Raw genomic sequence first — 15,385 nt, forward strand, 5'->3', positions numbered from 1 at the left:
CCACTTGAGTAAATGCGGTGTTATCAGTAATTTCCAGGTTTTGTTAAGTGTTCCTTGGTAAGGTTCTAGGTTTCTCTGTAGCTTATTTATGTAGTTTATCATCGTTAAATACAACCACCCGAACCAGAGAGACACTGTGTTCGTAGCCAGTCTTGTTCGTAATTAGTTTTCACTGAAAACTATAGCGCTCTTTGCAAGTCCAAGCTTTTCAGACGCAAAATTTAAGTCTGGCACGGTCATATAAATAAAAGCTCATTGAAGGTGGAAATGCAGTTGTGTTTATACCAAATAAATAAATAAAAATAAATACTGGGAAATGAAAAGGGAACACTTACCGTTTCAAAAACCAGCACCATTTTCACCCTGCACGCTTGTTATGTCTCCCAAATTAACCAAAAGCTTTTTTCAAAGTTAGCTAGTTCTTGGGAACGTTCTGTCGCTGTGGTTACGCGCTAAGGTCGAAGGTTAAGTACTGGCTTTCCAGACATATTACAGATATATATATATATATATATATATATATATATATGGTTTTTTTTTCAGTCGAGTCTTTAAAACTCAAACGCTCAGAGTAAGTCAGCTTGACGCTCCTGTTGTCAGAGCCGTAGCACAGATTTACAAAGACTCGGGCAAGCCTCTGTGACAAGACACCAAAACAACAATAATAAATTGACCAAATAATTAATATTAGCGATTAATAATGAGCCCTAATTTACACTTATTAGTCTTAGCTATCATACTCACTATACAACTAATTTCACACTATAGATATGATCTAATAAACTATAACACAAATGGCAACATTTATCTCTACTGCAGCTAAAATAATTTTTCAAATTACCTTGAAAACATTAGTAGTAAGGTTATAACCTTCATTAAATATGTATTTCAATATCAAATTGTCATTTTTCATATCTTTTTTTTCATCAAATGTTTTAGGTTATTTTGTTCCATTTTTATTTTGATTTTAATGCCTTAAATAATCATAATTCAGAATTTGCAGGATGATTGCAGGTTACATTTCCTTTAACATTAACATTAAAGTTAATGTTTTATCTTTATATTCTTAAAAGATAATACAGCTGATTTGTATTTTACAACTTTTGGTTTTAAATCATCTCCATTTCTGGTGTCTTATTTTCGAACGCTTACTTAGTTTTACATTTTATTCTAACCGATTAGTAATATTTACATTGCGGATTAACAAAAACACCATCTTGACCCTGAAGCCACCACATTTTATAATGCTCAATTATTTGACTAAAGGCAAGCATATGCATTTACATTCACAAATAAGTTTTATTTCAATTTTTTATACATTATAACCATTTCCAACACATTTTTATATTATAATAAAATGACTCTTCTTGTCATTTACATAAAATCAAAAATTTGTATATTAAGACTGCAAAATAGTACTCCTGTAATTTTTGTTGATAGCTTTGTACACATACAGGTGAATATGCATCCATTTACTTTTGAAGAATGCACATTTCAGAGGGGTAGGGGGAGTAGAAAGAGCAGCCATAAGCAGAGAGAGAATACAAGAGCTCTAGCAAGACAGCGGGCTAGCAGGTAACACCACCAAATGACCAAAACTGACCTGGGTTAAAAATCTCGAGTCAGACCCCTTGTACCCTTTGTCAGGTCTCACGATACACTGCAAGGCTGTATTTGTGTCGTTTTTAAACCAAAGTTGCAAGAAAAGACAAAAAAAAAGTGTGTGATTAAGTAGCATTTTAACCCAAGTCTATTCCACAAGCAAGGCTTTAAATAAGTCTTGTCCCAAGTTGAAACTTGGAGCGTCACATGTAGCAGTACAATGGAAAATTAACCAAACACACTTTGGGTAGAAGGTATTCAATAAAGAGGAAAAAAGAAAACAAAAAAAAAGATAATTCATTGCGACTGAAAACTTGCACCGTCATAGCAGAAACTGAGGCTTGATTAAAAACGTCAGCTCATTCCTGTCATGATCTTAAGTACACATACAGTCATTAGAAAGATAAACCATGCTATATCAACTCATGAAAACGCCTTTGTCCTAATTTTTGCAATGTCTAGATAGACATCCTGGCAAATGCTGAGCTTCTGGAGGAATATACCTCATCCCTTGTGAGACGTACAAGAGATGTAAAAGAAATAAATGGAGAGAAAAAAAAAACGTGTAAATTATTGAAAGGAAATGAGATTACCTAATTACACTGATTTACTGCTCAAGAATTTAAAGACAACCAGCCACTAAAGCAAAAGAAGTAGTCATGAGTACCCTCTTTGGTTTGGGAAAGTGTTCACAAAATGATCCTTTAAAAGATTGCTTGCATGCCAAAAAGTGAAAATGACTCCTGTGGGTGCATGTTTTGCTTGCAATGCACTCTTTTTGATTATTAAACTGGGGGATCTGCCAGAAACCGCTAGTAACCAAATGTGGGAAGAAAAAAAAAAAAAAAAAAAAAAAAAAAGTTCAACCGTAATTGAGGCATTTTCCCATCAATTAGCAATAAAGTCTGCAAGATGATTGCAGGTTACATTTCCTTTAAACTTTCAGTACGACGTGATTCCTTCTTTTACAGCAGGTTAATAAAATACAGCCCCACAAGCCACCATAGAAAAGATTAATACAGAATATTCAACAATACAAAAGAAGTTTGCCACTGGGAATTCTGATGACACTACGGCAGCCCTTCAGTGCTTTACATCCTCTGCAGCGGTGTGAAAACGTCAACGGCGGCTGCTCTCGACACCGCCATGGTGAAGCTGTGGTCTTACAGTACAATAGTGACTCAACAGGCTCTGCTGCTGATGACGAAATAAACAAAGGGAAACTACAAATGTTTTACCCAAAAGCAAGATGGACAAAAAAACAACAAAAAAAAGTGCCAGCATGTGTGGTGGATTGTGTACATGAATGCAGAGAGACCCCAGAAATGTGTCAGAGCAGGGACAGACGAGGTTTTATTTTCTTTTTTTTTTTCTTTTGTGTGGAGGCTGCTTGATCACTCGGCGGTGCGAGTGGGAGTACTGGGCTGGTGGAGGTTCATGGTTTTGCACAACCATCCGGCAAAGTCCACTTCCTCCACTTCTGATCGCTTGATAAATGTGTGATTCTGAAAACAAAGAGAAACTTTAGTTTGCAACATTTACTCTTACCCAGAGATCAAAAACAACAAAGGTCAGCAAAGACTGCATACGCACCATCAACATCTTCAGGTCCGCCCTCTCGGCTGGGTTTTTAATCAAGCTGCAGACACAAAAGAAAGTTGACATTTATAAATGTTCATGTTTTGCACCAAAATTCCCCATAACCATCGAACCCTTTCACATTTTCCTCCCATGACAACCACAAACTTTGTGGTATTTTATTGCGATTTTAAGAAACAGACCAACAAAGTTGTACATAATTGTGAAGTTGACACTAAATGATAAGAAGCAGGTCAGGAAACCATGGTAACTATGAGAACTGCAGAAATCTGCAGGTGGACGAATCTGCTGGCAGAACAATAGTCATTCATATTACATGTCTACCCTCGGATGGAGCTAAATACACAATCATCCTGAAGAAAAAAAAACAGGTTAGTAGCTGTAAATTACTCTAGACTGATAAGATTGTTCACTTTCAAACAGGATTAGTCCAGACATACAGCCAGAGCCACAATGGAACGACTTGGGTCAACTTGTGTGTGTAATGTGGAATGGTTTAGGTCAACTGTGCTTGTGAGTTAAAACAATCAAGTCAAATCCCAGACATAAATCCACTCGACAATCTGTGGCAAGACCTCAAAAATGAAGTTTCTGGCTGTGATGTGACAAAATATGAATAATTTTAAGGGGTACAGCAACTTTTACAAGGCACACCACATCGCCAGACTATCTACGTAATGCAACATTTTCAGTCACCAAGTGGAAAAAATTTAATTAGAAACAAATGACAGTTTTCCAGCCATATACAAGTGTCCAAATAAATAGCACTCCTCATTCTGTGGCGCTCACCATTTTGTCACAAAGTCCTGGAAGTCACTGCTGAAGACACCCTGTGGTAGCTTAGGCGGTGGCTGTGGAAAAAAACATCATCATCAGAAGAACAGCTGAGAAAAAAAAAACAAAAAAAAAAAAACAATATCGCAGCTAAATCGATCAGTTATTTTTCAGACCTCATTCACAATGTAGTCCAAAAGCTCAAAGATAGCCATGGCAGGTCTACTGTCCATCCCATGTCCTGCGGAGGAAACCAAAATAATGATCATAACTTCTTGGGATTTGTATAAGATCACAATGAGAACTTTTGTTTAAAAAAAAACAAAAACGTTTGATTTCGTACCGCTCACAGGCCTGCCCGGTGGCCTCGGTCTAGCCATGTTGGAGCGAGGCTCTCCCTCTGCCCCGTCCATGATGGAGCGTCCAAAGATGGCTTCCAGTTCCCTGGCGTCTGGTGGCGGTATAGGGTAGCGGCCGATCGCCAGCTCCACCAGGGACAGGCCCATGCTCCACACGTCAGACTGAACAGAGTAGTGGGTGCCCTGCAGTCTCTCCGGCTGTTGAGAAACGCACAACTACGTCAGAGGGACCAGGTACAGCCAAGATGCCAGGGGAATGCAAGAGGGTTGGGCAAGGGGCTGGGGAGAGGCAGGAAGCGGAGGAGAAGAGAGGGGAGGGAAGGGAAGAGGCTGAGGGGATAGAGAGGCAAGAACGGGTGGGGTGTGATTTGGAAAAGAAGACAAAGAGAGAGAGGGTTTGGCAGGAAGGGGAAAAACAGCTTTACAATGTTTGAGTTGGACGTGTGTCCAAGCTCAGGTGTGTGACGAAAATGACACCCAAAGGGCAACGACCTGTACCGTCCATAATGCTGCTTAGGAACAACTTTGTGCTCGGAAACTCCAAGTACACTGGGACGCTTGACCCCAGGCGTCTCAGACTGAGGGGGTAGGAGGACAAGAAAGAGCAAACACTCGTTTGAGCTCTTTCCTGGGCACAGCCCTCGCCTCTTGGCAAGGGGTGGGGGGAGTGAGGGGAAGGCAGAGGGCGGGTCTGGCTGAGCAAGAGCCGTGCGAGAGGAATGGAGAGGGAAAGTGGGGATAGGGCCAGAGGAAAAAAGGGGTGGGGGCGCAGGCGTGCAGAGCTGACTCACCGACATGTAGGAGCGCGTTCCAACAAAGGAGTTGGCCATGGAATCTATGAGCTGGCCGCTCACACCAAAGTCACACAGCTTGATCTCCCCACGGGAGTTGACCAGGATGTTGGAGGGCTTCACGTCTGCGGCAGAAGGGACAGACAAACAAAACAAACAAATGTACGTTACATATTCAGGGTTATGACGAGCACTGTGCACAAATACACCAAAACAAAAAAAATAAATAAAAATCTTACGCAAACACGGATTACTGCTTTGTTGTCATATTATAGAACACCTTAAAGCTTTTAGACAGTTTTTTTTCTTCTTTTTCCAAAGTACATCGAGTGCCTCGCAAAAGTTTTTATACCCCTCGACTCCTCCCCCCTACTTTGCTGAGGTTTTGGGTGATAGAGAAGCACAAAGTACAACATACTTGTCAAATAGAAGGAAAATTACATTCTGCTTTCCACGTTTTCTAAGAACAAAATCGACTCATCTGCTCACTCAGTCTTTGGTAGAAAGACAAATAAGAAAAAACTAATCGTGGAAATTGAAATCATCACTCGTTTTAAATTGTGTGATTAATTGATTTATCGCCACGGACTTATCGCAGATAAACTAAACCGTGACTGGACTCTTAAATGAACAAATGTGGCAAGGAGAGCAGAAATCAAGGATGTAGCCAAAGGCCTATGGTAACTCTAGAAGCGCTACGGAGATCAACAGCTCAGTTAAAGGAAATTGTTAACAGGAACACTATTAGTCTTGCACTCCATAAATCTGTGAGCGTGGCATCATCAAATGAAATGTATGAGAAGCGTTTAAAGTTTGCCACAAGTCATGTAAGGAACACAGACAAAAGAAACGGGACAAAAGCCTCAGTCACTAGATGTAACATCTGCAGCCTACGATGTTTTGACTCGGGTCGCGGATGAAATCTAAGGACCAATTACACACATTTCCTTCCACTTCACAATTATACACTACTTTGTGTTGGTCCATCACATGAGGCCAAATAAAACACATTAAAGTATTTTTGGTTTTCTTATGCAAAAAGTGGAAAGGTTCATGGAAAGGAGTAGCTGTGCATGAGCGCAGTGGCATTGTGCATAAGCAGTGGTTTCTGATGGAGAGGAAAAACAAAACAAGTGAAAATCCTCTTGACACACACACAAAAAATTAGCAGGTTGGCCAGTTGAGTGGCTGACGGCTCAACTTTCACAACAAACGTCACACAAGCCCAGTTAAAAGTCTGCACAGAAATACAGCCTGCAAAAAATAATGGTGCCTTTTAGCAGAGGCCATGGGACATGTGAGCAATGACTGAGAAAGAGGTGGCATGAAAGAGCAGGAGAACGATGGAGGGACACAGGGAGGGAGGGTCAACAGGGCGCGTCTGCTCTCTAATCACATCCGAGAGGCTGTAATTACCGCCTGAGCTCACAGACAACTCCATCCTGGAGTACCACCGACCCTGAAGACAGAGAGAAAACATCGCTGCAGTCCTCCAGCCGTAAACTCTTAACAGGACAGCCGCGATTTCTCACTGGTGCGATGTGGAAGCAGCGCTCGTTTTACACCATAAATCTAAATCGATCACATTCCCAGATAAGACTTTATAATGCGGCGCGAGTAATAAATGTCTCGGAAACATTTAAGCGGCGTGTAAACACTTTTCCTCATCTGAATCTGTGTCACCAGTAATTATAGAGTTAATCGTCTGGATATCAGATTTTTGAACAAAATCTGTCTTGAATCATTAAGAGAGCGCTAGTTGTGATAACTTTTGTCAAAAGATTTAAGCAGGGCCGAGTGTCACGAGGGAATGACACCGACAACAGGAACGGGGAGGAGGGGGGGAGGGGGGATGGGTGACAAAAGAAAATATGTTCACGAATCACAGCAAATGATCAAAAAAAAAAGTGGTTTTGGTAAAGACCTAAAACGAGCAGAAACGACAGCAAAAAAAATAAAAAGAAAAAAAGAAACTCCAAGTTTTGTGAAGTCTTGCTACATTTGAGTTGTCTCAGTCACAGCTTGGAGAGGGTAAGGGCGTCACCACCGCAAAAACAAAATCTTACCAAGTATTTTTAGTCTAGTTTCTAGTGCAAAATGGCTTGGTCCACTCGAAATAAGACAGAACTATGACAACACTTTTCAGCATGACGCAGGAGTCAATAATTCCTTAATATTGATGAAAAAGTACTTATTATATGTGAAATAATTTGCCGGAGGAACAAGACATTTTAACTTATACGGGGAAAATGTCTTGTTTCTCTGGCAGATTATTTCGCTTATAACTAGTTCTGTTTGATCAATATTACAGAATTATAGACTTAAAACAAGATCCTGTGTCTCGCTGAAGAGTTACCTATAAGTTAGTTTTGTCTTGTTGCAAGTGTATTAAGATATTTGCACTAGAAACCAGATCAAAAATACTTGGTAAGATTTTGTGTTTTTCTAGTTAAACTTGAGCGTTTAAACGGCAAGCCGTTAAAACAGTGGGATTTGCTTTGTAGATAATCATTACCAATACATGCAAATGATACAGTCCTCCATTTTATGCATGTAAAAAAAAAATATATATGTATGTATATATATATATATATATATATATATAGACACACACACACACACACACTTATTTATAGGAGACAAAACTCCGGATTGTTCGGTAAGCTTCAACCTTAGTCAGAATCCCGACTTAAGGATCTGTTGTTCTTGGAAGGAAAATGGGGGGAAAAAAATCCAACATCCGCAAAAAAGAAGAGGCCTTATCAATTTAAATCTCATCTAATGAAGGCAACTTGAGACGACGGATGGATATGAAGAGGTTTTTAAAAGCTGTGCAGTTGGCTGAATCGACACAGATGCTGCACCGTGTATCACCAGTGAACATGTAAGGAATGCAAGTTTCCCACAAATCTAAACAAGCTGGAGGAAGAGTGGACCCAGACAAGCTGGTGTATACAGTTATAATGTTCCAACTGCTCGGGTCTCATACTGAGGCTCTTCCATGAAAACAAGACCATACCTGTCAGATCATATCTTTAACGATATGATCAACAAATGTTTACTACACAACCAGTGAAAGTTCAGAAGCTTCAGTCGTCCAACCTGAAAGTTGTGTTCAGAAGACAGTGATTTTTTGAGCATTGTCGCGTCCGATTTAAAAATAAATCGAAATTCTTACCATAAATAAGGACACAATAATTGCCCAACCGTACTTCTTAGTAATCTTCACAGAAGTTTGTATCAGAAGCTCTTAAAGTTTTGTGTTGGTTTTTTGACATTATCTAGTTATCAGGCACCAAGTCTGGACTGGACATTTGATTATATTATACTTTATACTCTTCGTATAAATAAACAGCTATAAAAATACTTCTTGCCGGGTTACTGCAATTTTCAGTAGATTAATCTTTTTAGCACAATTGCATTTTAAAATTAAATAAACTTACTTTGCAAGTTATCCAAGTAAAAGTAATTTTGTTAACTGAACTTGGAGTGTTTTGGCTCCAGCACGAGACTCAAGTGAATTCCAGCAACTACACACTAATTCCCCTTGAAACAGTGTGTAGTAAATATACTTTCCCATGAAGGAGGAAAAATGGAAAGAAAAAAAAAAAGAGAGCAGTAGATGGTCACAAAAACGCTTTGACTTTGACCATTTTTGTTTGTAGTTATGTCAAAGGGCAGCATAACTTGAACTGTTCAGACAAAACTGGGAATGAAGCAATTTCTTAAAACAAAGACAAATAAAATGAATGAAAGAAGCAACGGAAACAGCATATTGCACAAGTTTAGCAAATTACTAAATGTAATTAAAACCTAATGCAGAAAATCGCAGAATAATTGGTCTTTAATGCCTAAAATTCAACGAATAAACTTAACACCAAGAATCGGCAAAAACCCTGTTCTGTATACAAATAGCACAGCTAAACAATTATGCATTTCATGCCTTCATCTATTATCCATCTCCTTACAACTGCACATCAAGCATTGCCTCCCATTTCTTGTTTTAGTCGTCGCTCGCTGAGCTTCCTCTAGCTTTTGCAATGACAAGGGTGCTGTGGTGCAACAACTTCACTTCTCAGAAAACGAAAGAAACCTTGAAAGATACTGACAGTCTGGAATGCCAAGATTTTAAAAGTGAACCAAATCTGCAGCATAAGTAAATGAAGGCTGGTTTGAGACTAATGCATGCTTAGTAATTGCTGATAGTTTTCTAAATAAAGCAAAATTTGTTATTGTGAAAACAGTCCGATTGTGGCAGCCTCTAATCAGACTTCATAATCAAATGTCATTCTGTTGTTAAACTGCAGGGTGTGTCTTTACCTCTGTGCATGATCTGATGCTTCTCTCGCAGATAAGCTAATCCCCTTAAGACCTGTAAGTAAGAGATTAAGCACTATTAAAGCATATACTTGCAACATTTTTTTATTTTTTTGCAGAGGGAATTAAGATGTCCTGATTTCTTCCCAGATATCCACTCAGGATCAAATTCAAGGCTGTTCGGAACGATTTGTGACAGTCTTAGTAAAGAATGAAAAGAACCCATCGTTCAATTTCAAATTTAGCTCCAAATGATCAAAAAAAAAAAATAAAATAAAAATTCCGTGAATAGGTGAGTTATACATGAGTGATTTTGAGTCACTTTCCACAGTAAAATCTGGGTGGAGTTCTGCTATTTATACTGAACATGTTAATAAACATCCTGCAAAAGTTTTAATTGACTGCTAAGGTTGAATGTTAGATGTTCTGTACTGGCAAGTTAAAAACTTAAAAGTATAAATGACCATGCATAAAAAAAACCGTAAAAGGAAAAAAGAAAAAAAAAAAAAAAAAAGGAATCCAAATACGATACATACAGCTATGCTAACTTTTCCCAGGATTTCTTCAGGGATTCTTCTGGCTTCCTTCAGAACCTGGTCCAATGATCCACCGTCCTGTTGAGAAAACATTTATATTAAGACAAATTAAAGTAAAAAATAAATAAATCACATCTACAGACATGCGTGTAAACACGCCTCTGTTTCCCATTAATCAAAAGAATGAACTGATTTAACAAGGGACATGTCTAAATGACCACTCTGGTTGCAACTAATGATTATTTTAATAATCGATTGTTCTGCTAATTAACTGGATAAAAAAAAGGCACAGTCTGCTGATTTTTCACTTAGTCCTTTTTAGTATATTAGAAATGCATTACAACATGCAAATACATTATTTAATTCCTTTTTTTAAATAAGAAAAACAATGATATCCCAAAACGCAACAACAGCATTTGATCATTTGTAGCAAAGGATGAATAAAAAAATATATACTTTTAACATCATGTGAGAAGGTCAGTCCTTTCTGCTCAACTTAATATTTAATAATTGGTCAACAACAGGTGCTAAGAGATTTTTTTAATCTTAAATGCAAAATAAATATATATATATATATATATATATATAGTACAGTTTTGTTTTATTTATTGCTCTGAGTTTATTAATCTTCCAGCAAATAGACTTTTTTTTTAGAGTCTGTATACTTCAGTTAACAATTAATCAATTACTAAATTAGTTGAAGATTATTTCAATAATAGATTCATCCCAATTAATCCAATGAATAATTTCAGCCCTGGTCTGGTGCTATTTATGTTTTAGGAAACACAGATTAGGTCACATTTAAAGCATATGCAAACTTAAACATGAATTAACTTTGACACATGATCAGCTTTCCGGAGGAACTCAAACTCGCCCTCCAGTGTTTTCTCAATACAATAATCATGTTTTTCCTCATAATAAAGTCTCCAAAGTCTCTAAAACTCAATAGAAGGAAAACTACACTTTAGTTAATCTTGTCTACTTTTATTCACCTCATGCAACAAGCTCAGGAGACAACCATCAGTAAGAGTCACTCACCATGTGCTCCATGCAGATGCTGATCTCTCCATCGCTGTAAAAAGCTCCGTAGAAGCCCACTATGTAGGGAGAGTTGCACTCGTGCAGCACCTGCAGCTCTCGGATGATCTGGTTTCTGATGGCGGGCTTGATTTCCAGGTGAATTAGCTGGGAAAAGAGAAGTTGAGAGCTTCTACTGATGTTGAAGTAACAGCCTTTAACAGACCAAGGTGACATGTCGACTTACAACTACAACACCGTGCGGATTTAATGACCCGAAAAGACACGGATCACTTCTCATACAACTGGAATGCCTTGCTGAAATTGGAAACACAATACACTTTCAAGTTGCTACCAAGTGGTTCTGAACTTTTTCTTGGAAACTATACCGGCAAGTTAAAACAGCCCACAAGCTTGAGCATGCCAGAGCTGCAGCTTCAGAATCTGAACGAGGGCCTCTGCAGGTTCAAATTCAACACTTATTAAAAGATCATTACGATTTCAATTTATGGCATACACGATTCACAAAGTAAATAAATAAATCCAACATGCTTAATTCCACTTGTTAGCTTACTTGCCAAATAGCTTCTACTTAACCTAAGTGAGCCAAATACAACTTTAGCAACTAAAGTGGATAACTACCAGCAACTAGTTAGCTTATTTTGATTAATAAAATCACATCTTGTTTTGATTTTTATTGAGTTAAATGCAAAAGGTTAATTTTAGCAGCAAAATTCTTTCAAACATTTGCTGGGTAGTTTGAATGTCTGAAATAAATCAGACAGAAAAAGTGATGAACAAACAGACCTACACATTTGTAGCATAACTAAATGTGGTCATAGATCTTGCATGGGAAATCTGAGTTTTTCAGACTTTTTAAATAGTAACACTTAAGATTATTGAAATAAAAAAAAAAAATTGTGAACCTCCACAAACTTAGGTCCATCAATTTAACTTCCCCTAGTTTCCAATATTTTCTGAAAATGAGGTATTGTTGGCAAGTAACCCAACTTTCGCATAATTTCCAAACCATTTACTCAGAACAATACCGTTTAAGATTTACGTGGTAGGCTATTGAGATAAAGTTAAATAAGTTGAATTCTAAAAGTTATGAGAAATACTGCTGCACAAAGTTCATCAGATAACATTTCCAGGTTCTCATTGACGTTTGACCTCAGACCTATTTTTCCTAAGAATTGAACGTTCTTTGGATTGTGGTAGCAGGTTTGAGCCCAACATAAAAAGAAAAAAAAAAAATTATGTAACTATCACTATGTACGTGTTAAAGCATGTGTCTCTAAGCTTTATCTGATTCTTATTTAACTCAGAACCTGTCAAACCATGAAAGAATTGGAAGAAAACAAAAAATAAAAAGCAGAAAAAAAGCATCTCTGCTTCACCTGATGCAAAAAAAAAGTAAATAAAATCGTCAGCATTCACCTTTCGAGCCATGACCAAACGAGAAGGTTTGTGTTGGACCTTGTTGACCACTCCTCCGTTTCCGGCCCCCAACTCGCATATTGGGTCAAAATCTTCATCCTTCAGCTCACCAACCTGAGCCTTCTGGGTGAGGAAGGCCTCCAGGCGTTTCCTCTGTTGTTCATCGAGGTCCAGCTCACCCAGTTTCTTCTGTAAGGCCTCAAGGTTGGCTCTGTGCGGAGAACACGCAAGCAGGAAGGATAACAGTTCATACATGAGGTACTATTACAGAGAAAACACATTTCTTTTAAAGGGAATTGCGTAGAAACTGGATTGCTTTACAGCAACTCTGCAATTAAAAACTGGGAAAACTCAAAAGAAACATAATTCCACAATTTATCTATTTTTATGATATAGTAACATAGATTTTTGGTGATTTTACATTGCTACCACAATACAAATGCATCAAGCATTAACATATATGTAGAAACGCGTCATATAATAGAGGAGTAAGTAGCACATGTTCCCCGTCAGAGTTGATTTAAACTTGACAAAAATGTACTTACTCAGATGCAGCATCGATGGTGTTTGAGGTGGCCTGTCCCTCCCCAATGGGCGTAATGTTCAGGGGAACGGGTCTTCTTTTAGGAGCCATTTCTATTTTAACTAAACTAAACGACGTTCTCAGTAAAATACTATAGTGCAACGAGGCGGGCAGCGGCTGATCTAACCTTGCCCCTAATCAGAGATCTACCTGGGGAAAAAAGCAACAGGATTCGCTCTAAGTGGCTAGTGACTTGGCTAGTTAACGTTAGCAGAGTTAATGCACTTTTCGGAGCATGTCAGTTCGCTAAATTGGTAAACCGTGTCATACCGATATGCCCTTCAAAAGTCGGCTGGTTTTCGGTCTCATCTATAGGTTGAAAATGTGACAGGTTTGTTTTCTTCGGCTACTTGTCTATAATCTACCTGCTGCTATTAGCCATTAGCCACCTAGCCGCTACTAGCTAGCACCAGTTCCAGTCAAAATCGTGCTCTGCGTCTGTGAGCCGAAATGAACAGCAGTCCTCCTCTCTGAGCTTCCGTCCAGCCACAGCAGGATACGGACACCCCGGGGTCTCCGGTAGTACTCCCTCGGTGTTTAAACTCGGGGGGTGCGGGGCTCTGAAACGTACAGTTGTTCAGCGCGCTGACCGCTGGTGCCTCAATACAGGAAGCAGCAGCAGTGAGTTGCCTGCAGCATCAGACCTCGGTGTGTTTGTGACACCCACTGGGAGAGTCCCGCATAAATAGCGCGAACATCCTGTCAGGCAAGTTCAAAGGACACGCAAGAAAAACCCCGTGCAGCTTTTGACACTCGTGATTAATTGATTCAGCAACGAACAAACCACGTTCACTCGTTTCTGTGCTTTCTAAAGCGTTTAATGTAGTGGTTGTGTGTCGGTCGTGAACGAGCCGACTCGAAATGCCGGCTCCTTTGCTTGAACGATGAAAGCCAGTTCTTTAGTGCAAGTTCATTTTCTAAAGAGCGACATGACTTCTCCTTGCTTCTAATATTTGGAACAAACCTGACATGTAGACTATGCAGAAAAAGAAAACAAATGGCCTCGACATTAACTGTCAGCATTTGAGCTTTTTGTTGGTTTAAATTCAGGTCAAACACCCACACTCATGTTTTTTTTTTTTACTGTTGACTGTACTTCAGTCTGCTGATGGTTAAGGCTTGTGCTTTTTGTAGCAGTCAAAATGGATGAGAGCTTGTCCTTTTCATGCCAAATCATTGTATTGTAATTTGCCCTTATGTGTCTGGTTGCACAGTCATTTAACTTGAGGCAAATCAGAAGGACTTCCAATAATATGTATCTTAACAATTACCTTAGTGTCTTTAAGTCAGTTCAGAAACAGGGACTGTACAAAATAAGGTCATTCTTAATCGTCTAAAAGACCAAGACATGCACAGTTAAATCTTACTGCACTTACTTATGAGTGGTATTCCATTATAAGTATTTACAAATTTAATATCACATAAGCTGAGTAAAAACAAAATGCTGTTTTAAAATGACTTAATTTATTAAGGGAACAAAGTTATTCTAAAAATATGGATAACCAGCACTGAAACAATAAGGGCAAAAATAGGATGCGTTTCAGCTATATGCTGTCAGCTTGTTACAAATCTCAGACAAACAACATATCTATAGAGATTAAAGGGCGTCTGGGCCAATTAAAAAAAGCTTTTAAACAAACCTGCTCGCCTAATCTAGTAACTGGTTGTGTTGCTCTTTGTGGCAACAACTTCAATGACTGGATATGAGTTTTTACCACACCATGGATGAAGTCTTGGCCCACTCCTCTTTGTAGAGGAAGGGTTTCAAGCATTATGGGGTGTTTAAGGTACACCCACAGGCTGTCCAAAACATTTTATTTTTTTGTGTTTTTATTTCTGCCATTCAAATGGCTAATTGGATCACTGTCCTGCTGCATAACACAAATGGACTTGAGTTTACGGTCAGACGTTTACGTTTGTGCAATCATTTCCTTTACCATTTCCTGCCAGTTAACAGAAATCAAGGCTTCATCAAGTCACCCAAGGCCACAGAAGCTCATACCAACATTGGTAAAATGTTCTTTTCCTTAAATACTACTAGTCATAAAACAGATGCAGACAAAAAGTTCTGCTTCGGTCTCGTCTGTCCACTGAATAAGGATCACCAAATACTTTTGTGTGCGTGTTTAGGAACTGAGAGACGGGCCTTGGTGTTCTTGTTGGTTAGCAGTGGTTTTGGTCTGGGATCTCTCCAATGGATGGCACGGAGTCTCTTACTGTCGAATTGTGAACCTCACCTTAATGGAGGAAAGTGAGGCCTGCAGCTCTTTAGAGGTCGTTCTGTGCTTCATTGTGGTGTTTCTGGATGAGCCATTGGCAGAGGAACCAAGATCCCAGCTAGATATTTTGATAGCTATTTTAACATGC

General features: G+C 38.8%; 1 protein-coding gene across 1 annotated transcript; it reads right to left on the bottom strand.

The window, feature by feature from the left end:
- Positions 1 to 1,275: 1,275 nt before the first annotated feature.
- On the bottom strand, positions 1,276 to 13,791 carry map2k2a (mitogen-activated protein kinase kinase 2a). The gene is made up of 11 exons (XM_014983676.2): positions 12,981 to 13,791; positions 12,436 to 12,646; positions 11,017 to 11,163; positions 9,979 to 10,056; positions 9,446 to 9,497; positions 5,126 to 5,250; positions 4,319 to 4,532; positions 4,152 to 4,216; positions 3,991 to 4,052; positions 3,196 to 3,241; positions 1,276 to 3,107 (listed from the first exon to the last, which is right to left on the bottom strand). Exons 1-11 carry the CDS (start codon positions 13,067 to 13,069, stop codon positions 2,997 to 2,999), a joined length of 1,200 nt encoding a protein of 399 aa, XP_014839162.1. The 5' UTR covers positions 13,070 to 13,791; the 3' UTR covers positions 1,276 to 2,996.
- Positions 13,792 to 15,385: the final 1,594 nt, after the last annotated feature.

This window comes from Poecilia mexicana, unplaced genomic scaffold, assembly GCF_051168715.1.
Source record: "Poecilia mexicana isolate PSO_F unplaced genomic scaffold, ASM5116871v1 scaffold_4, whole genome shotgun sequence".
NCBI classification, from domain to species: Eukaryota; Metazoa; Chordata; class Actinopteri; order Cyprinodontiformes; family Poeciliidae; genus Poecilia; species Poecilia mexicana.

Coding starts and splice junctions, on each gene's coding strand:
- map2k2a (XM_014983676.2), bottom strand. CDS start 13,069: ATGGCTCCTAAAAGAAGACCCGTTCCCCTGAACATTACGCCCATTGGG. Junction 4,217..4,318: donor ACCGGGCAGGCCTGTGAGCG/GTACGAAATCAA, acceptor TTTCCTCCGCAG/GACATGGGATGGACAGTAGA. Junction 4,053..4,151: donor TGGACTACATTGTGAATGAG/GTCTGAAAAATA, acceptor TTTTTTCCACAG/CCACCGCCTAAGCTACCACA.